The sequence below is a fragment of the Hipposideros armiger genome, unplaced genomic scaffold (genome assembly GCF_001890085.2).
Source record: "Hipposideros armiger isolate ML-2016 unplaced genomic scaffold, ASM189008v1 scaffold_40, whole genome shotgun sequence".
Lineage (NCBI taxonomy): Eukaryota > Metazoa > Chordata > Mammalia > Chiroptera > Hipposideridae > Hipposideros > Hipposideros armiger.
The window spans coordinates 3,104,654-3,127,084 of NW_017731390.1; the positions used below are offsets into that span (position 1 = coordinate 3,104,654).

General features: G+C 46.5%; 2 protein-coding genes across 13 annotated transcripts in view; one reads left to right on the plus strand and one right to left on the minus strand.

Annotated features, from left to right (window-relative positions):
* The window catches only part of SP2 (Sp2 transcription factor), a 26,555-nt gene extending 4,271 nt beyond the window's left edge, over positions 1 to 22,284 (minus strand). Inside the window, exons 1-4 of one of the 2 annotated variants that reach the window (XM_019638707.1) lie at positions 20,837 to 22,284; positions 8,097 to 8,173; positions 6,309 to 7,283; positions 629 to 941 (exon numbers count right to left, since the gene is read on the minus strand). In XM_019638707.1, coding sequence (XP_019494252.1) covers positions 629 to 941; positions 6,309 to 7,283; positions 8,097 to 8,173; positions 20,837 to 20,843 — 1,372 coding nt within the window. In that variant the 5' untranslated portion in view covers positions 20,844 to 22,284. Of the gene's footprint in view, positions 1 to 628; positions 942 to 6,308; positions 7,284 to 8,096; positions 9,736 to 20,836 lie in introns of those variants that run through there. The other variant, XM_019638706.1, reaches the window with a different exon arrangement.
* Positions 1 to 22,431, plus strand: part of SP6 (Sp6 transcription factor) — a 74,903-nt gene that overhangs the window by 11,496 nt on the left and 40,976 nt on the right. For 3 of the 11 annotated variants that reach the window (XM_019638710.1, XM_019638709.1, XM_019638708.1), the window contains 4 exons: positions 3,311 to 3,467; positions 5,190 to 5,310; positions 5,748 to 5,858; positions 6,101 to 6,262. The gene's annotated coding sequence lies outside the window, so the exon portion shown is untranslated. Of the gene's footprint in view, positions 1 to 3,310; positions 3,512 to 5,189; positions 5,311 to 5,747; positions 5,859 to 6,100; positions 6,263 to 19,695; positions 19,937 to 20,031; positions 20,830 to 20,888; positions 20,970 to 22,431 lie in introns of those variants that run through there. The other 8 variants (XM_019638713.1, XM_019638712.1, XR_002123560.1 and 5 more) reach the window with 7 other exon arrangements.

Below are 22,431 nucleotides of genomic sequence, written 5' to 3' on the forward strand. Positions count from 1 at the left end.
CAGCTTCAACAGCTGGAGGGCCAATTTTGCTACATGTTGCAGCAAGCAGGGCTAAGGGAGATGGCTGGGAGTCCTGCAAAAAAAAAAAAAAAAAAGTGCCACTACCCTGAAAAGAGCCCTTCACCCAGCTAACAGCGGCAAGCAATCATTTTTGCTAGGGAGCGACAATGTTCCTTTGATGGTTTGCAAGGCAGCTTTCACACTGTAATTACCAAATATTTCCTCTCAACAGAAGTGCAGCACCAGCCATTCCTTCCAACCTTAAGGCTTTCCTCCTTCTGAGAAGCCTTCCGATTTCTTTACCTGGGGCTCTCGTGAACATCTGCCTTTGGTCTGGACAAAACTAAGTTGTGTTTGTGTTAGCTGGAGAGTTTTCATGAGTACATCTTATTTTCTCCACCACATTTAAGGTCTTCAGCTGTCAGGTGGGGCCCGCATGCATCTTAAACTACCTCACAGGGCTACTGTAAGGACCAAGTAGATGTGCTTTTAAGCTGGAAGGGACAAGGTAAGCATCAGGGAGTATTCTCACTATTGTTACTGGGAAGCCGGGGGCTGGCCCACAGTTCCCTTGTGCAGGGGCACACAGGCGTATTACCCACGCCCTGGCCTAGGGGCCTTCCCTCACCGCCAGTGTTGGTGATGGTGACGGGCACGCCCTGGACCTGGACACCATTGATGTTGATGGTCTGCATGGCTTGGGCTGCTGCTGCCAGCTGGGCTGCGTTCAGGCTGATGATGCTCCCAGCAGGGGCGATCTTTGGCAGGGGACGCTCTTTCCGGAGAATTGCGGCAGAGTGTTTTTTGCTGGTCCCGCTCGGATGGGGAGCACGGGATGCAGGACTGCTACAAGTGGTGGTAGAGGTGGTCACAGCTGTTGCTGGGGGGCTGTCCTGGACAAGGACTGTCTGCACCTCACCGGAAGGCGTACGGATGTAGACCTGGGAGAGGCCAGAGAGAAAAAGTCAATGCCCTAGGAGAGACTGCGCTCTGCAGATTTCAGTGCAGTGTCATCTCCCTGCCCAGGTGATAACTGGGAGCGCCTCTGTCCGCTTGTCTTCTCCACCTAGCCCAACCCTACATCCATACATGGCTGACACCCATCGGATGCTAAGCTGGCAAATGGTGACTGCCGATTTGAAACCAAACATTTAATTTACTTAGCATGGAAAAACAGAATTGCCAATTCTCAGAACTGGAGAATTAGAAGGCAACTAAATGGTGACCTCATAAAAGATGCACTGTGAATGACCATCAAACAAATGAGAACAACTCTTAGGAGGCACAATTAATGAGGAACAGTTTTTTTCCAATTCAGATTGGCAAATATGGAAAAATAAAACATAATGCTCATTGCTGGTGGGATAGCAGGAAAATAGGCACGCACTCATGTTAGGACTGGGAGTGTGAAGTGGTCTAGATTTGCTGGAGGGAAATTTAGGAATATGTATCAAAAGCCTTAAAAATATGCATGTTAGAGCCTGATGGGAAGAGGAAGGCTTTTGAGGGGGAGTGGCAGTAGCAGCCTGGTCTGGGTGTCAGAGCCCCAGCAGGCTGAGGTGTCCATGTGGGATTGCTGAGACAGCTGTGGGAGACTAGTTACATACACGGGGGACGGACTCAGAAAGGAACTACGTATATAAAGGATAATGGGAGTGAGGATGCTCACTGTCAGAGAAGGGAGTTACACATATGGAAAGGGAGAAAACTAGAAGGAACCCTGTGGAATTAGAGGTATTAGTAGAAACTCTTGGGTTTCAATATTGATATATACATAGATAAATGTAAATGTATGTATTCATATGTGTTGCATGCATGTATCTAGGTAGTACACATGTACATATATGTTATATATACATACACATACATATACATATACATAACATATAGTGTGTGTGTGTGTGTGTGTGCGCGCGCGTGTGTTATGTATATGTATAGATACTTCTTAGCTCTGTCCGCTGAGAAGGACCATGTGCAGCAACACTCCAGGAGCAGGAAGCTCACACAGCACTCAGGTTTTAGCTTCCAGTCCCATCCTCCCCTTAAAGGAACCAGGGCTCCTTGGAAGAAATAGCTGAGTCCAGGATTGGGGGCAAGGAAAGTACAAGAAAAGCTTGGAACACCTGTTGTACCAGAAAGTAAGGAAGTGTTCAAAGCATGGTGGTGACACGTGAAAAGGACACAGGAGCCAACCTGAAAGGACTCCCACTGGCCAACTGTGGGACAATTTGAACATCAAAAAAATAAATAAATACAAATGGATTTTAGCCCATCGAATAAAACAGGAATCTGTAAGTCCATATGAACATAAATAAACAAATGGAAGACAAGAGAATGACACAATTAAAAGCCTGCTATTACATCCATCAATAAGAGGAACTAGGACTCCTAGGAAAAGTGGCTGATCCCAGGGCTGGGGCTGGGGAAATACGAGGAACGTAGCACTGACACGTGCTACAACATAGGTGAATCTCAAAAACATTATGCTGAGTGACAGAAGTCAGTCACGATCACCTAATGTATGATTCCATTTACATGAAATGTCCAAAATACGCAAATCCATAGAAATAGAAAATGGATTAGTGGGTGCTAGGGGTTGGGGGGGGGAAATGGGGAGTGACCATCAAAGGATACAAGTTTCTTTTTGGGGTGATGAAAACATTCTAAAATTATATAGGGGTGATGGCTGCTATATATATGCATATCTCAATAAAGCTGATTTAAAAAAAAAAAAAGACAGAGTATGTCCTGGGGATACAGGAGCCAAACTGAAAGAGCTCCAATTGACCAAAGGTGGAACAATGTGAGCAACAAAATAAACATAGTATTAACAACTTGTCTACCTGTCTGTTCCCCTTCCCCGATTCCCAACGCTGTTCCCCTCCCCCCAACTCCCCTATAAAAAAAATAAAAATAAAAAAATAAACATAGTATTAAATTATAACCTTAAGTACAAAATAAATATATGAGTCCATACTGATATAAATGATTGAATAGAGAAATGGAGAGGAGACAAATCTTCCTCACAGAAGAATTCCAATTAATATTATGTACAACAGATACTTTCCCTTCCAGGATGTAGAGCTTAATTCTCACCCCCTCTCACTTAGCGACTAGCTTCCAAAGAATAGAGAAAGGAAAAAGCAACAACTTCTTATGAAGAAACCTGGCAAACACCACCCTAACCAAGTGATAAAGGTTAGATGTCATGTGGACACCATGTACCCCTCATCTAATGTGATGAGAGGGGCACTTCGCCTCTGTGCTATTCTTTCCAAAACCTCTAACCCCAGACTGGGACATTCTACAGGATACCTGACCAATGTGCCTCAAGACTGTCAAGATCATGGAAAACAAAGACTGAGAAGCTATCAGACCGGAGGGGCCTGGGGAGACGTGCCCACTACGGGTCATGGGGCATCTGGACTGAATCCTGGAACAGAAAGAGGACATTAATGGAAAAACTGGTAACATCCAAATCAAGTCTGGACTTTAACAGTAATGTGCCAATGTCAGTTTCTTAGTTTTGACAAATGTACCCTAGTAATTAAGATGTTTAATAATGGGGGAAGCCACCTGAGAGGTGCATTATACCACCTTCGCAAGCTTTCTGTAAAATTTAGAGGGTGCCAAAAAATGTATACACATTTTAAGAAAGGGAAAAACTATATTAAAATTGTAATACTCAACATATACCGATAACAAAAGATGTATACAGGTCATGTGTATAATTTTTTTGGTACCCTCGGTATAACTTATTCTAAAATAAAAAGTTGGGCCGGCCAAGTGGCTCAGTTGGTTAAGAGCTCGCTCAAGAGTTTGAGCTCTGAGCAACAGCAGTTCAAGTCCTGGCCCGAGCTGAGCTGCCAACTCGTGGTGGCAGGATGGCTCAGCTTTAAAAAAAAAAAAAAAATAAGGAAAAAAATAAAATAAAAAGTTAATTTTAAAAATCTCTATCATAGTAAAAGATAACAAACAAATGGGCAAAGGTTAGCCAAGGAATGGTATATTTACACAGTCTCAAAGTGCTATCCCTGCAAAAAAAATGCCCAACCTGCATATCGTCATGAGAAAACATCACACAAACCTAAACTGAGGAACATTCTACATAATAAATGGCCTATAGCCTTCAAAAAAGTCAAGTAAAGACTAAGGCACTGTTCCATAGCAAAAGAGACTAGGGAGATGTGACAACTAAATGCGTTGTATGATACTGATGAGAACCTTTTGCCACAAAGGAATTATTGGGGCAAGTGGTAAGACCTGAACAGGGTCTCTGAAGGAGACATTAGTGTGTTTCACTGCTGGTTTCCTAGGTTGCATTGTTATGTAGAATATCCTTGTGTGTATGAATTACACACTTTCTATAAAGCATTTGTAAGTGATGGGGGATCATGGTGGCAACTTATGCTCCAATGATTCAGGGAAAAAATTCTTTGTAAAAAAAAATCTTGCTGTAGGGCCGGCTGAGTGGCTCAGTTGGTTAAGAGCTCGCTCAAGAGTTTGAGCTCTGAGCAACAGCAGTTCAAGTCCCGGCCTGAGCTGAGCAGCCAACAGGTGGCAGGATGGCTCAGCTAAAAAAAAAAAAAAATTTTAAAAAAAAAAGAAAATCCTGCTGTGATCATGACTGGGGTTATTTTTGATTCCTGGATTATTTATGACTGTGTTTCTCAGTTAAAGGCAAGCAAACAAACCTCATGGCATCTAATAAACACACAAATTTCATTTCCAGTTTTCTGGTATGTTTCCCTTTTGCAAATCCTTGCTATTTTCTGTGCATCTGAAGTTTCTGTTACTAGAACATTTTTTTTGTTCATAACGTAGAGCAGGGATCAGCAAACTTTTTCTGTGAAGGGCAGATGATAAATATTTTTCAGCTTTGCAGACCATGAGGTCTCTGCCTTGTGGTGCAAATGCAGCACAAATTGGCATGTCTGTATTCCAATTAAACTTTATTTGCAAAAACAGATGGGTGGGCTAGATTTGACCTGAGGGCTGTGGATTGACAATCTTTGAAAATGTGTATATCCTTTGACCCACTTTAGGAATTTATTTAGCTCTAAGGTTGGAAAGAGCCTAGATATACAGCTAATGGTATTAGTTGTATAATAGATAGCATCTCCGGATAATGGAAAAATATGTTGTCATTAAGAAAGCTAAATCTTTCTGTATATGTATTATTTCCTCAGGAAGACCTTGGTTTAAGCCCTGCCTCCATCAATCTCAAGATATGGAACCTCAGGGAAGGGAGGGGAGGCATTGCTGAGGATGTGTACACCTGTGCAGGTATCTTCACCCAGTTCTTTTAAGGTAGGTTTGATAATGGAACCTCACCAGATACTGTAATAAGTAAATGAAACAATTTAGAGAAAATCACTTGGCAATACATAATATGCTAGTAGGGAGGAGGCATTCAAAGGCAGGCCCTCATGATTTGTATGTCCACAGCTCAAACTCAAGGGCACTTCTCCACCCAGCAAATTGCCCAACTTCCTACTGTTACTCACTGTGATGCCGCAGTTCTCTATAGACAACTAGATTATAAATTCCTTACTAGAAAGAACTGTTTTCTTAATATTAAAAAAGAAATCCTTGTCCTGAATTATAATCGCAGCACCTGCCACACCTAAGACATGAGTCCAGGTAGAACACGGAAAAATGTGGCGTTTGAAATTTGAGTTGAATCCTGGCTCTTGTCATCTATGCACTATGAGATTTGGATACTTTAAAATTTCTCTGAGTTCCAGGTGCTCCATCTGCAGCATGGGCATAATCTCTGGCATTTAATAAAACCTGCCTCACAGAGCCAAGTAGATCAACATCCCAGATGAGTCTAGCCTAAGTGTTCTTATATCAAGGTAGGCTGCTGCTTCCTGAGTTTTCCTTGTCATTTTTCTCATTAATTGTCTTACTTAATATCAAATTCTATGGTTCTGACTGGAATTGTTTCGTTCTTGATACTGTTCTGAGTATGTAATTCTATAATAAAAAAAATTAAAAAGTAGGTATTTGCCCCCTAACCATCCCCCACAAAAGACTCCCATAAAGAAAAGTGGGCCAAAGTATAGATATATAGATGTGTTTCATCTAATTTCTACAGATAAGCTGTCCTTGGCCCTCTGAACTGAGAAGAGCCCATCTGTCAGGCGGAAGTAGCCACTTACTGCCCACCGCAAACGATGCTGACTCCCAACCCTCAGATCATATCGGGAGATGGGTATCATCTTCAAAAGCAAGCTGAGACAGATGGAGCGCTAGCCAGGTAGTGCTAAGGAGAGGAAAGCAGGTGCAGGGGGTGTGTGTGGTACCTGAGTAGACGTTGGCTCAGCCGCCTGGATCTGAAAGTTCTGGGAGGGCTTCTGGGGGACGGTGGGGAGGGTGGCAGATGCCGCCTGCACCACCCGCAGGGCCTGTTGGGGGATCTGCACCACCTGCTGCTGCTCGGCCTTGGGAGGCACCACCTGGACCTGCTGGACCACAGCTGGCTGGCCCCCGCCAGGGCTCTGAACGATGAGCAGGTTGTTTCCGGCCTGGATGATGTTGTCTGCCGTGGTCTCGATCAGCACCGTCTCCACCTGCTCAGCCACGGCCACAGAGGGCTGGGAGGCGGGAAGGCTCTTCTTCCTGGCTTTCTTATTAGTCTTGGACAGTGGGGTGGGGTGGCTGTCTGTGAGGAGCTGAGTGGGGGCCGCGGTGTCGCTGGTGTTCACAAGGTTGTTGACAGGCAAAGTAAGGGTCACATTGCCACCTCCACCTGTCAACTTCACCACATTGGCCCCACTTTGCACTGGGGTGGTGGTCGTACTCGACTTCTGGACAGGAGCTGGCTTGATGGGGACAGGCTTGTGACTGGACGGTGAGGGGGTGATGATGGCTTGGTTGGTACCAGGGATGATCTGGATCTGGTTGGTGAGACTGGGCTGTACTTGGATGGTCTGGGAACTGCTCGCCTGAATCTGCGGGACTGCCTGATACTGGATGTTGGCATTTGATCGGGTCCCTTTGTTGATCATGGTGGGATTCTGGATAGCGAACACCAGCTGCCCCCCAGGATAGGACGTGCTCAGTTGTGACCCCTGAATCTGAAGGATGTTTCCTTTAGAGGACAATATTCCAAAGCTGTTCTTGCCGGGACTGAGAGGGAGAGGGGCAGGTTTGATAGGGACGAGTTTCCGTGGTGTGGGCTGGGGCGGGGCAGGAGGAGTCACAGCAGCTTCAACAGCTGGAGGGCCAATTTTGCTACATGTTGCAGCAAGCAGGGCTAAGGGAGATGGCTGGGAGTCCTGCAAAAAAAAAAAAAACAACAAGCAGAGAAAAGGAGTAAGACATGAGGGGCTGTTGCCCGTTTTGATCCTCTCCTCTTGGCAGGCTCCTCCCCACCTCCGTGGCAGGCAGGTGTCAGCATCCTCTCTCTGCAGTGGTTCTGTCTCCCCTTCCCTGCTGGTTTCTCCATTGAGTCAGTAAGGGAGAAAGGGTGGGAAATGTCTTTTCCGGAAGGAGCTCCCCGGAAGCACTCTGTGATAGGGTGAACTCACAGTGTGAGCTGACCAGCTACTCCCCGCTGGCCTGTTTCTACTGGGGAAGGAACACTCGGCCCTCAGTTTTTAGGTGGAGTTCCCTTGGCCACAGGGATTAAGAGATCCGGATTCCTCAATTGAGGAAGGATTAAGGAAGGGAGGTTGGGAATGAGAAAGGGAGGGACAACAGGAGGAATAAACCCTCTGGTAAAGTGTTTTCTAGTGCATGGGACATGACTTCATCAACTGGGGAGAGATGCTCTCTGGAGGCTACAAGCAAAGAGCCTCTGGGGTGTGGGGACACAGTCTCTATTTTCCTCAGATGATTACTGGGGTCTGGTGGAAGGACCTTGAGTTTAATCCTGCTTTTCCGCCTGACCCGACTGTGGCGCCTCAGGTTATGTGGCCATGGTTTCTTAGTTCAGAAACAGTGGATAACAACTGGGCCTTCCCTGGCCTCATACCCTAGGGTATTTGTAGTGAGCCAGTGTAGTGTTTTCAGTTGTGGTTTAATGGTAGCTTCAGTGAGTCCTACCAGGCGATGTGGCCCTCCACCCTCAGAGCCCACTGCCCACTTGCCTGGGTGGTGGAGGCAGCGGGCTGCAGGTAGTCACTGGGACTGACAGCGGCAGTGGCAGCCATGCTGGTCTGTGGATCTGTTGGAAGAAAAGAGAGTAATGCACAAGACGCCCGTCGAGAACCCAAGCCCCCTTGCCTCAGACTTTCTTTTGGCATTATCTCTTGGTGGTTGAATTTTGCTTGACTTAAAGAATTTTTCTCCTTGTTTTGCTGTATTTTGTCATTTTCCCACAACGAATATACTCTCCTGTACTTTTTTTTTTTTAAATAAAGAACATTGAGGAAGATAGATACAATTGAAGGAAGTCATGAGAATTTGTGGGGAAAGAATCTAAGCCATCTTATAGCTCATAAATCACTGAGGGAAAGGTCACTGGGCAGACTTGTATCCTAGACCTTTGCAAAGTAGATTTTGGGGCCTACAGAAGGCAGAAGGGTATTACTTCAGGGACTTGAAAAGGCAGAATGGCTCAGGCATTGAGCCCCTGTTGGGCATCTGTGGAGAAGATAGAGATTGGGAAGAAATTTGTCTGGCCTCTGGCTTCTCTCTTTGGGAGAAAGGTTCTTAAATGGGAAAAGGTAAAGAAAGGTGAAAGGAGAATTGAATCTGGGTCTTAAAGCATTTCCAGACCCGAAGGCCACACAAACCGCACCCCGGGGTAGGAGAAAATTTGCAGTACACTTGTAAATTGTATGAGAGCTCTGGGGAAAATGCAGAGGATGGGTAGATCCTGAAATATTAGACGCCGAGCCTTGGCAAAATCCTAGAACAAATAAATCATTGGACAGTACTACGATTACTGAGGTAAGGAAGCGCAGTGATCATAAGGCAAAGGCATTGCAAAAAAACATGTCATGCTGAACAAACCTGTTTTATGGGGTTTTTTATGGATACACCAGGAGAATGGTAAACCCTGTGCATTTTCTTTCAACAAGGCATCTGACTGACATTTTCATAATATTCTTATGAACAAGAAGGGAGAAAACTGCAGACAGGATGATAATCTAGTTTGGGAGCTAAGCTGAACATGTCTCCACCTGAGTGCTGAGATCCACACTGTCCTGAGCAGTTGGCTGCTGCAAGGTCAACAGGGGCGTCTCAAACTAGGGTGGGTCCCAGGACCAGGGTCTGCAGGCCTTTCCTCAGAGGCTTATGCATCCTCTACCAGAATGCCTTATTCTTGTGTTTTCACTGTGAAGATCACCTTTTAAAAATGAACAAATCCTATATAGATCACCGGGAGACTGTTGCTTAACCAAGATTTGCACATTTCATGGCCTGTGTGTGTGTTTACAACTGTATGGTGCCAAGTGGCACCACTAACTGCGTGGGCTAATTAGGACAACTTAATTCTGCACATTTTACTCATGATACATTTGTGCAAAGTGAGGGTGACGGCTCTTCAAAAACGTGGGAGGACTGTCACTAGCTCAGCACTAGACACTGCAGGGTAGGCGTGAGGAACTCAGGCAACCCGGGTGTCAAGTCTGTGCCGTGCTCATGCCGATTCGGGTTCAATCAAGTGTTGTCCTCCCAGAATGAGGTTGTTGATTTGAATTTTACTGGCTTTTCTGTAGTTATTAATTTTATAGGGGCTAGATCAGTGAGTTGATACACAGATTTGTGTGTGTAATTCAGTAAAGTTGTAGCATATGAAAACAATCCAAGTTGACTCAAAATATTTTTTCTTTAGAGTGGTGATGTTCAAACTATTTAGACCATGAACAGTTATAAAAACAATTTACGTCAAGATCCAGTGTACATGCGCACCCACACATACACACGTACACCCACACACTTCCCTGTCATGTGCTCATGCAATAAGAGTTTCCAGAAACAAAATCCACCCTTAATATATGTGATGGACTTTGATAGTTTTCTACTCAATTTCATACTGGTTGGGACTCATTAAATTGGTTTTTGTGCCCTTAGAGGCTGGTAAATGCGGCTTTAGAGTAGCCCATCCATGTCCCAAGTTTGGAAAACCATACAAAAACCCAGAAGGCAAGTTCAACTTGCAGATGTCACAAGACCGAAAAGGACTGTAAACACAATGGGTGTCAGTATTAGAGTTCAAAGAGATCTTTAAAAACTGGTATGTACATGAGGTCCAGACCTAAATGAGAATTCAGTCTTTGCCACCATCCGTGGGGAGGCTGGGCATTCCTCTCAGTCCCACAGCACCACCTGTGGAACACACGGAATGTCATCCTCATGGGATTCCGGGAGGTGTCAATAAATAATATGAAAAGCATTGAGTACATAGTGGGTAATCAATGGCGGTTTAAACTTTGAAGTTCAGTAAATCCTGCACTTAGGTTAAAAACAAAAATCCCACGCATACAGGACAGGAAGACAGAGCTTAATAGTGCGTCTCACGTGAAAACCCCCAGTAGTGTTGACGCGAAGCTAAATAGGAGCCAACAGAATCCAGATGCGGTTGCCAAAACAGCTACTGCAATCTTGGACTGCATTTCCAAAAGTTCAATCATAGAGGAAGAAAAATAATAGTCCTAGTGTGTTCTGCCCACTTGGGCCACATCTGGAGTGTCAGATTTCATTCTCGGGGACATTTGGAAAGGGGGATTTGCAAAGGGAGCTTGTTCAGAGGAGAGCAGCAATAGTTGTGACCAGGATGCCGGAGTAGTGATATCCTCCAGGGTATTTATTCCATCCGTGGGTTCAAAGGGTAGAACCAAGACTTCAGGGAGGAAATTTCAAGAAGGCAGATTTCAGATTAATAGAAAACTTTCAAAAGATGGAATCTTCCTTCTCTGGAATGGTTTAGCCAGAGGCAGGATGTTTCTGTAGGAGACAGGATGTCTAGATGGGGTGGGAAGTTGGACTGAATAACCTTTAAGATTTTTATAATTCTCAAACCATGATGCTGATAAAAACACAAGATGAGCTAGTTGCTGGCAGGGGTTAGAAGGGAAGGCAGGGGCTCTCCCAAGACGCTCCCTGGGCTCAGGTTCACTTGGCTAAAACTGGTGAGTGACTCTCCCTGAGACATCCTCTATTATGAAACAGAAAGACATCAGAACAGGACAGATTGCAAACGAAATGAAAACTGGCCTAGTGCTTCCTATTTATCTCCCTCTCTCCCTCTGCAGTTATTATTAACCTGGACCCAAACCGTCTGAAGACCAGGCTGGGCTCTGAGTGAGTCTTTAGTTAAGAAGCTGCATCGGAATTTATTGAAGCAAGGTGCAGACTGCTGGTGCTTGCCGATGTTGCCCCATTTCAGTTTGGTTTCATTTTCCTCCCCAGCTGGCTCCTGAAATACTCCTCTAGATGCAAACCAATGTTTCTAAGTATTTCTCCTAGCATCACTCAGAGCTTTGTGACCTCTGCCTGCAGACCTGGGCAACCAAAACAGAGACCAATTTCCCTGCCACTGCAGAATTATATCCTGAGATTAACCATGAAAGGGAAAAGAGAAGCATTTCCAGTTGGAAATGAGAAGTGGTTAAGAAGTAGCGTAGATGCGTAACTGCAAGACTATGATCAAAGTACTTTAGAACCTCATTAATTTGGAACCTTATACTTAAAATGCGTAATTTGGACATAAATTGTGCTTAACCTTTCCTTCATACCATTCAAAGTGAGGCTAAATAGTGTATGAAGACTGCAAAGGGACACTTAGGCAGTTAGGTAGTGATTTTTATACCACTCCCACCATTTTAATCGTGCCGTTTGCTTTTAACAGCAGTTTATATCTGATCACTGAAACCTACATTTAGCAACATTGGTAAGTGGGATTATTGCATATTCTTGAAAAAAGAGGCTGCATTTATTCAGAGTTCTGTCTTTTAGACTTTTCATTAGTTCAGGTTGGCTAAAACTTTCCCAACAGTCCCTTGCTGGTGAAGTTTTGCAGTGTCTTTACTATACACGCTCTCTTGGGCTCCAAGGAAAGCTTCCAAGGACATCCAACAAGGCATCCAGGGCTGGACGGGACCATACCTGACTTTCCTTTCCCCCTAATGGAAGTCAACTTAATTCCAAGACCAGCGGAGAAGCACCCTCTGAATATCCCAGCTCTTGATGTACAGATCCTTCCTCTCCACCCCTGTCCCCTCCAGCTACAGCTGTCTTTTCCTGTCTCCTTGGCCAAACTTCCTTGTCGCCCTCCTTTCTCACCCACACATCTCCCTAACCGTGGCACTGGGCCTTTCCCCGCAGCTCTCTGCTGACGCTGCCCTTGCCCAGGTCACCAAGGACCTCCTTGTTGCTAAATCCAAAAGACCCTCTTCTATTCTTGACCTTTGACCATTCCCACCTCCTTGAAATCCCCAGGTTTTCTCCTGCCTCTCTGACCACCTCTTCCCCTTGTGGGCTCCTCTTCCGTTTGCCGCCCCTTAAATACTGGTGATTCTCAGCCTCTGTTCCTCTCAGCCAGTACCTGTTCCATGGGTGATAGTGCCCACTCACGTGGCTTCAGGTGCCTTCCATAGGCTGACGACTCTGAGGTCTTTGTGTGGCCCAGGTCCGTCCTCTGAGTGCAGACCGGTACATCCAGCCCTCTGCAGCCCTTCCCCTTGGGCTGCCCACAGAATTTCCAACACTGACCTGTCACCTTTGCCCACCCTATCCCCAGCTTTCTCAACCCCAGCCACCAGGGGCCTTCTTCCAGATCCGTGAAAAGCCTTCATCTCTGCTGCTGCCCTTTCCTTGTTTAGAGCTCTTCTCTCATTACTGGCTAACATCTACTCACCCTTCAGATCTCAGCCTGGTTTTTTCTCAGCAAAATTTACTGAGCGCTCACTACGTAACAGGCATGTCATTTCCTCAGAGAGGCCTCCCAGGACCCCTGAGATGAGGTTAATTCTTCTGGTAACACTCACCACCCATTCAATAATCATGGGCTTGATGTCTCCCTCTCATAGTCATGGGAGGGCCCTCCCAGGACGGGCCAGGTCTGTTTTCACCGCTGAACTGCTACACCAAGCCTGGTACAGAGCACAGCGACCCTTCAGTGCCTGTGGGTTGAGTAAATGTCTGGTTAAACCAGCCTCTCTTCTGGTATTTCCAATCACCACGAAACCTGAGCAGCATGTTCATCGCCAATCAATCATCAAGTCTTCATGATTCTACCTCCTAAATATCGATCTCTCTCCAGTCTACTCATTGCCCCTAATCTCCATCACCATTATCTCGGCATTAACCACCTTGAGCTCAGCCTGAAATACTGCCCAAAGCCTTCAAAACTGACCCCCCAGCTCTGGCCCCTCTTACCCAGGGCTCCACAATCTGATCAGAAGAATTTTCTATAATCCAAATCCCATCCTGCCACTCCCCTGATTTAAGCCCTTCAAGAGCTTCCAGTTGATCTTATGATAAGCTTAGAGGCCAAAACAATCTGCCCCTTCCCTCCCTTCTCCCCTCTACCTCCTATTTTATCTCTTACCCTTCAACTCTCCCAGTCTGCACACTTCAGTCTCTTCCATTTCTGGAAGTACAACACGCCCTCTCTCACTTGGAGCCTGAGCGTGCTCTCTCCCATTTGTCCATTTCCAGTCCTTCCTCAGAGCTCATTTATAATTCACTTAACTCAGGGAAAAGCTTTCCTGACCTCTTCTCTTCCACCCCCACAAGGTGTGGGGCGAGTGCCCCTGCTAAGTGCCAGTGTATGGGCCCGACAGCACCTTCTGCCACCACATCAGGAGGGTAGTGTGTCTCTGTCCCTCAGGGTCTTTCCATGGGCTGACTCAGGGAGCACTGCATAACAGGAAGAGGCCTCAGAGGGGTCCCCAAAGCCCTGGCCATCAGACTAGGGGCTGTCCCACTGGTCTTTCACTACTGTTGAGACCCAGGGAATGAGAGAGAAAAGAAGCCCAAAGAAATACCACAACAGTAGGCTTGAGGAAGCTCTTTTCCCTCTGGGAAAGAACTTGGCTCAAATTCCATAACCAGGCCTTGTGGGGACTCTGCTTTTTTTGCCTCAAGGGTTCCTACCATCCCAGCTATGGCCTCTTGCTATGGTATTTCCCCTGGAGGAATTTTACTCCGCACAAACAGTCCTTCTGCTGTCTATTTTGGTCAGCTCAGCTGGGCCTAAAGCCAACAAAACAGTTTCTAAGCCTAGTCTTTCCCAGTTGCCTAGCCTGGAAGAATTCAGAGCTGGTAAGGAAAAAGCAAGCCAGGATGGTTTTAGAGAACCAAGTTGGACCTCAGAGGGAGTTGACAAATGGGCTAAGCGAATCAGCTTGTGAATGACTCCAAAGTGCACGGAGCATTTCTGAGACATAAATCTCCAGCAATCATAACAACCATATAAAAAATCTTAATAACAACATAAGGAATTTCTTTGACTGATTAAATAAGAACTCTAGGCCATGGCTTGCTAATGCCACAAGCCAGAGGAAGGTAAATAAAGAATGGAGATCTGACTCCATCCCAGACACCATAGAAGCCATCCAGTCTTCTCTGCTCCCAACTTTGAGAGGAGCCTCAGCCCAGGACCCATTGATGTGTGCCCACAGTTTCATCAAGAAATTAAAATTCCTTTCATGAGCTAAGAGCCATCATTTTTTTTTCCAAGCAAAACTCCTTGCAAGAGTCACTGATATTTGCTGTCTCTAATTTCTCTCCTGCCAGTCTCTTGAACCTGTTCCAACCAGGCTGCCCCCTCCCCATCCATGCCACAAAAACTGCTCACGCCACCAGCGACCACCACCTTGCTAACGGTTTATTCTTAGACCTCATTTTCTGTTGATTTGACAGTTAACCCTTCCTCCTTGAACACTTTCTTCACGACACTTCCAGGTTGGCCTCCTTACCTCTCTGGCTACCTCTTCTAAGACTCCTTTGCTGGGTCCTCCCCTCCTCTCAAATTCTAAATGGTTGGGCCACCCCAGGGCTTTGTCTTGGGACCTGGTTTTCTTCTGTCTACACCTATTTCCTGGGTGATTTCATCTCATCTTCATAGCTTTAAAAACCAGTAACATATAGCTTCTATATAATGATGACTTAAATCTGTATCTTCAGACTTGTATATCTAACTGCCTACTAAGGTCTCCACTTGGATGTATTTTAATAAGCATCTCAAATCTAACTAGCCCCCAACAGGGCTACTGATATCCCCCTAATTCTGTGCCTCCTTCAGACTTCCCCACTGCAATGAATGGAACTCCATCTCTCCAGCTGCTCAGCCCTAGAACCTTGGGAGTCTTCCTCAACCCTTCTTTTGTTCCACACTCTGCATCTGAATGAGCAAACACTTTCAGCTCTACCTTCAAAATATATTCAGAATCAGATTGCTTTCACCACCACCTCTTGTTATCACCAGGTGAAGTCCCCATCTTCTCTTGCCTAGATAACTGCAAAAGCCTCCTTCCTAGCTGGGCTTCTGACCTTGTCCCTGTCAGTCTATTCTCAACATGCATCCAGTGAGACCTATCCAACTTAAATAATGATGTTATTTCTCTGCTCAGAGCCCCCAATGGCACTCCATCTCCCATTCAGAGTAAGAGCCAAAGTCCCCACAGAGACACATAGGGCCATATGTGACTTTCTCCCCTGACCTCTCTGACTTATCCCCTCTCAACTCTCCCTCAGTGCCTCAGCCACAGGGCCTCCCTGTGTTCCTGAACATGCCAGGTATGGCCCCTTCTCAGGGCCTTTGCACTTGCGGTTCTCTCTGCTTGAGTTCTTGCCCTCTGCCCCATACCCCAGGTTGAGCATGGCTCAATCTCTCCCCTCCTTTTTACTCAAAGGTCCCCTTCTCATGGAGACCTTCCCCGACAGCCCTATATGAATTGCACCCCCTCACATTCTTCCTATCCCCTAATCTACTTTTCTCCTTAGCACTTCTCACTGTCTAATATCTATTAGTTAATTAATTATTGTCTCCTACTAAGATGTAAGCTTCCTAAAGGCATGGACTTCTTTACCCACTGATGTACCTCCCTACCTAGCACGTAGTAGGTGCTTAGTATATATTTGTTGAATGGGTGAATGAAGGAATGAATCCTGGAGGCTGCAGAGTGGGAGAGCCTAAATGGAATTCCCAAACCAAAGGAGAAAACCTGCACATTTGCATATCCTGGCACTGGCCTGAGATCTGCTTGCCCGGGCAGCTCAGCTGATCCAGTCCCAGATGGAACTCTCAACCACACCAGTCACTTCACACCGGATAAGCACCTGTGCGTGGGCCAGCACAGTCCAGTCCTGCTCCTGGACAAATATCGCAAAGCACACACCTCATCACCACACACCAGGCACGACATTCCCATGCTTCTTTCAATGAACATATATTGAAAGGGAGAAGTTCTTTTCCAAGTGAGTTAACATAATGAGGGTACGTGCTACATGAACACCTCTTATCTGTCTCCACCCTAAATTCCTCTCCCCAAAATGTGACTGTGTCATTAGCTAGTTTGCATACTGCCTGGGTCAGTCGGTCATCCTAGAAGGGACTCTGGAGAAGTGAGGGGGGACACGGGGCAGCAGGGGATGGTAAGAACTCTTCACTCTGACAGGAGTCCCAGGAAATGGTGCAAAGAATACTAGGCCTCAGAATCTGTCTTGGAGAACAGTAGGAAAAAAAATAATCCAAATTATACTTTTTTTCCCCCTAAAGAATACCATTATGTAAAAACACATGCTTTCTCTGCTTTGGCACTTTCATTTGTGAGTCAGTCCCTGGGCCTAGGATTGGCTTCAGAAACTAGTGGTGACTTCATTTCCCCTGGGAAGAGAGGGTTGGCTTACCAATTACTTCTCTGAAGGCTGGGAAATGTTTTGGTCTGTTTTTAGGCTAATCTGGAACTTCCAATTAGAGACTGACCAAGAGCAGATATATTCACTCCCAATCACACGCCTCTGCCTGCTGTCTCTTTTCATTATTCACATTCTTTGAGAGGACACTGTGATTCCACCAAGTCCCATAGGAGAGGTAATAAATACCCCAAAGAGGAAGCTCTAGAAAGAGGACATCTGGAAATATGCAGACCAGTGCCTACTGGTTCCTGAGCCATTTCACCCCAGAGCTGAGATGAAACAGGCCACCTAACAGCCTGGGGACAAACTGAAGTCTCAGAGCCCTTAGCATCAAAAACAAGCGAAACTTCTGCATGGGACGTGCTGGTGCTTCTGGCTAGGTACTGGGCACGCAATTCTGATGTTGAAACAAACTGTAGCTAAGGAATGAGATGTCCAAAGAAAGAATTCAAACAGTTGGTCTGTAAGCGTGCTCTTCCCGTGACACAAACAGCCTTGACATCTCAACACTGCTCAGAGCTGCTCACGGGGCCAACTGAGAAATATCTAAAACTGGGCACTTAGCCCTTTCATACTCCCTTGCTCCTAGGCAGCACTCATCCATCTAGAACACACCAGTCCAAAGCCCACCCTGATGAGCAGCACAGTAATTCCCTGTACCAGTGGCGGCCTCAGATTATCCGGAAGGAGAGCTTCCTAGACCCAAGTGTGAGCCATGGCTTCCCCCAGGCTGCGAGCACTGACTGACTCTGTGCTCGCTCCTGGGCTCACTCTTCAGCAGCAGAAAAGTCAGTTTTCCATTTTGGAATCCCATCAACTGGAACAAATCCACCAGCACCACCTGGGAGCAACTCCTCAATGGCACGCTCTAATCCCTTTTCTATTGAGGCTGACCATGTCCTTGAGTTAGTAATGCCCCAAGTTTTTACCTTCTTCTTCCCCCACCCGCCAGCTCCAATAGAAAACTGAAAGAAAAGTGAGCCCTCCCTACCCTGAGGCCTCCTAAGAGAATGCTGTCCGCCAAAAAAGAAAAAAAAAAAAAAAGACCGGCTGATGATTGAGGAAGAACTTCTTAAAAGAGACAAACTTTCAACTTCATTTCCGAAATGAACTTGAGAGACTTTCAACTGCATTTCAGAAATAAAGATCTAAACTCTGGTTCTATGAAGAAATGAAGAGAAACCTTTCCCCCACTCCATCAACAGGCTTAGAAGTCACACACAAGGAGCTGCATGTGGATCCAAACCAAAAGCAAGCAAAAACCAAACAAGCAAAAACATCAACAAATGTATTCCATAACGATGTCCATTTCTCAGTCCAGGTTGCACTGGGTTTGGTCCAGCGCGTAAGCCAAATGTTCCTAGTTTAGAACTTGCTTGTAAGAAGTTCACAAACTCAGTTAAGCTATCCAAAGGGACACTCCAGGTGCATCACCCAATAAACTCATAAGAAAGTATCAGAACCTCTCCAAATAGATTTTACTCCAAGTCTGCAGCCCACAAGGCTTCAGATTGGACCGTGTAACTGTTTAAACCCAGAAGTGTTCATACCACCACATCTCTGTAATTTAATATTCTACACACGCTGGAAAGCAGCGTTTCTCGGCATCTTTCATTCCGTGGCCATTGCCCACCCCTCCAAAATAATTCCTAAACTCTTCAATCTTTGGAAGTGAGGCTTCCAATTTGTGTGTATACAGAGAAGAGAGGGAGTGAAGATAAGTCTTATACATTTCCATCACAGAAATAGGGGTGAGCAAGGTGTAGAAGACTTCTGAGCCCAAGTCAATACCAGGATCTACTTGTTGGCTGCAACAAGCTCTAGAATGTCTTCACAGGGCCCTAGTTGGGCAATCCTTGCTTAAAGCAAGCTTGAGAATTTCCACATACCTATGGCAAAGGACTATTTGGGCTATAAGGAACCCTGCAACTTCTCCAAAAGGCTGCTATTAATCAGCAGGAGAACTTGTAAGTTCAAAGCCAAGATATCAAAATGAACTACCCGATCTGCTGTTAAGCCATGAGGCTCCTTTTCCCATACATTTGCCAAAATCTCCTTACAGCTTCTCTCCTGACAGCCTCCAGAGGCCCAAACTTTATAGAATCTGAGGGGGGAAAAGCTGACCAGTCTATATGCCATCAACAGTGATGGCCCAACTCTCCTTCAGAAGCCAGTTCTCCCTCCTGGGCAGCCAATGTGAGGAGCTGATTATGAACTGACTAACTTACTTGGGTCTCCTTGGCAAAGAGACTGTGTCTTTAACAGCCTAGCTCAAGGGGTTCACAATTATGTCAGACTAGCTTTGTTGCTGCTGCTTTTAAATGAAGAGGTTAAGCCTCTGTACAACCAAATGGAAGAACCGGAATTAGAAAACTTACCAATCGCCCAAGCCAATAAGAATCCATTTCCTGCAGGTATTAATGCCTGTTAGAAACCAACCACTGGAACACTGACATCAGCCCAACAGATAGGTTATCTAACAGATTTGCCCCCTTCATCACACACGAGTCTAAAACAAAACAAGTCACTACAGTTATATTCATGATTGCAGACAACAGGTTTCTTTGTGTTATTAAAATTACTCCTATGGTGTGGGCTCCACCATCATTCCTTTCACAGGCTCTCTGTGAGCTGGCCACACCCTAAACTTTCTAGCCCTAAAAAATCTTATCCAAGATACCAACTCAACACTTAGCCCTCCAATGGATACTTAATGCCTCCGGGAGTACATACACCATGTGAGTTTTAGACCGTGCATATTAGTGTCCCTTGAAACAATCGTCACCCTTCTATCTGCAATGAAATTGGTCTAATGATGGACCATGGACCAGTTCATGGCTTAATGTATATCTACTGGCTCCTCCCTTTCCCTAGGATACCAATAAATGAGCAACAGGTAACCTCAGAAGAAGAAGAAAAAGTTTGGGAAAATGTGCACTGAGAAAAGCTAGACTGAGTCCCTCTGGATAAAGTTAATTAAGAAACAATTAAGACAGTATATTGGAATCAAAACCAAGGAATGTGGTGAAGACAGCTTTCTCTAGTGCCCAGAGAAGACACAGTTCTTTTTCAACTAAAATTAGAAAGCCACCAGAACATAAGCCAAGAAGCACGGGTAAGAGACGGAGATCCGTAAGTCAGCAATGGGGATAGAGGCGGGGTGGACTGAAAATAAGTATCCATTTTGTTTCGTCTTTCGTTCATTCTTAGGTTTGTTTGTGCCTGGCCTTTGGGACTCAGCAATCCCCTCCAGAGGACTTCAGGTAATAGAAGCTCTGTCAACAAGTTTTTAACCGTCTCTCAGTTCCGCTAAGAGCTTGCAGATATCTAGCTGGAGGCTCAAGGATCCAAGTGAACACATTAAAAGGTTTTGCCCACTCGCAGTCTAACGCGAGAGGTCATCGGCCTAGGGAGTGCCCTCGTGTCCTGACACCATCTCTAGATTGGGATACATCGGTAAGCAGGTTGGCTTCTATGCCCAGCAGTGCCCACGTGGTTGGCGCTGTTTGAACTTGAAGCATTCCCTTGCCCCTCTTTGCACTTGGGAGAGCCCTGCATGGATGGTGGGCACCTAGAGTTAAGAGTGTAGGAGGGTCCCCCGAACACAGTGCGAGCGCGAGGGGCGTCGGCCTCCTCCTCAGAGCAGACCCAGGCAATATCCACCTGCAGGACATCGCTGAGACGGGTCGGCAACCGGGCGGAGGGGGGTACTAGGCCGGCCCCAGGTGCCCACTCCTCTTGCCAGCCCTCAGAAGCGCCGCCCTCCCGCCCAGCGGGGCTCCGAGGGGGCGGGGAGTCGAACGCCCCCTTCCGGGTGCCTCCGCCCGGCTGGCCAGCCCCGCTCCTCCTCCGGGCGGGAATCCTCCCTCCCCCGCCCCTCCCGGAGCCGGGCCCCGGCGCCAGGCCCGGCCCCAGGGGGCAACCCCCGGCCCCGGTTCCCCGTCCCTGCGGCCTCTGCCCGTCTTCCCGACCCTTGGGGGCCAGAAAGACCCCGCCGGCAGCGGCCAAGACCCACCGCTCATTACGACATCTTCCTCCCTGGCCTCCGCCGCCTCCGCCGCCACCGAGAGCCTGACACCGCCCGCCTAGTACCCGCCAATCCCGGAGCCCGCCACCGCCCGAGCGACGGCAGCATTCACCAATAAGAGGTCTGTACATTGGGGACCGACAGCACTACTAACCAATCAAGGAGAGGTATCTAGAGCGACGTTGGTTTGGCCAATAGACGTGTGAAATGTTACTGATGGACGGTAGAGGGCACCAACCGGATACCTATTGAAGAGTGAACGACATGTTCGCCAGCCAACTGGCGGGAGGCAAAGTCCCGCCCACAAGTTGGTTGATGGACAGCAACAGGAAGCTAGATGGGGAGGGTCTTATCTGAGGAGTGGTTTTGTATTGGTCGTGGTTGACCTTCCACCCACCTCTAACCCAGAAGATGAGTGATAGATCTCCCCTCAAGCCAATCAGAAGTCCTCAGGGTGAGGCCTGAAAAGCCCTGAAAATAGCATATACATTATGCCTCAATCCAGTGTCGCCTTGGTGTGGCAGGGGCTTTCTGCTTTTCGGCCACTCGACCTCATACCTGGTGAGTGGAAAGCCACCAGCCTTTTATTAAGCTCCTCGCCTTTTGCCTCGGGAGAGGGAAATGAGCCCCCAGGCGACTTTGTACAACGAGGCATTGGAGTCCGACACAATAGCGGGAGTTGGGGCTACGTGACTTCTGAGAGAGGGAGTTGTTTTCACCGTCTCAGTTCCATCCCCTGACTGTAATCCTCGCCTGGTTGTTGCAGCGACTCCCTAACTGATGGTCCCCAAACGTGGGCATCAGAATCACCTGAAGCTCTCTAAATTTTTCGGGCCGGCTCTCTTAATTCTATTCTGTACCTCTGGGGCACTCCTGGAATATGCCTTCCAACCAGCACCTGGACAGAGCTGGTGTCTGCCCCCACTTACCTGTTTGAAAGAGGTGCTGTTAGTAAAGCATTTGGCAGGTGCTACCTGGGTTGGTTTATCTTTCTCTCCCAGGTCTTTGCTGTAGACACATAACTTGGGAAGTCTACCTGACATTAGAGAGAAGGAATCCACTCTGGCTCCAGACCAGCCTGGGCTCGAAACTTACACATCCCACTTGCAGAGAGGCAGGGTACCGAAACTGAGCCTGTGTCCTCATCTGTAAAACGAGGCTAATCACACCTACACCTTAGAGCAGTGGCTTTCCTTTTTTTTTTTTTTTTCCAACCATAACCCACAGAGAGAAATATGTCAGCATCCGGCCCAGTACACTTATACTCTTATGAGAGTGTATAACAGTTTCTGAAAACAATACTTCCCCTTACTACCTGTAATGCACAGATATTTTCTATCCTGCCCTAATCTTTTTTTCTCTCGTTTTCCCCTCTCTTTCTCTTTTTCTTTGCTGCCTGTTCTTTTCTTTCTTTCCTGGCGGTTTGAAAAACACTGTCATAAAGGGTTCATGCAATAAAAATTATATAAAATACTGAGCAGAATGCCCAATGCAGTTAATTGCTGAATAAATGTTAATAGTCTCTTCCAGTCTACCCCTCTCAGCCTTAGCCTTTGAACAGTAAGATTTTAGAAAGGTATCAC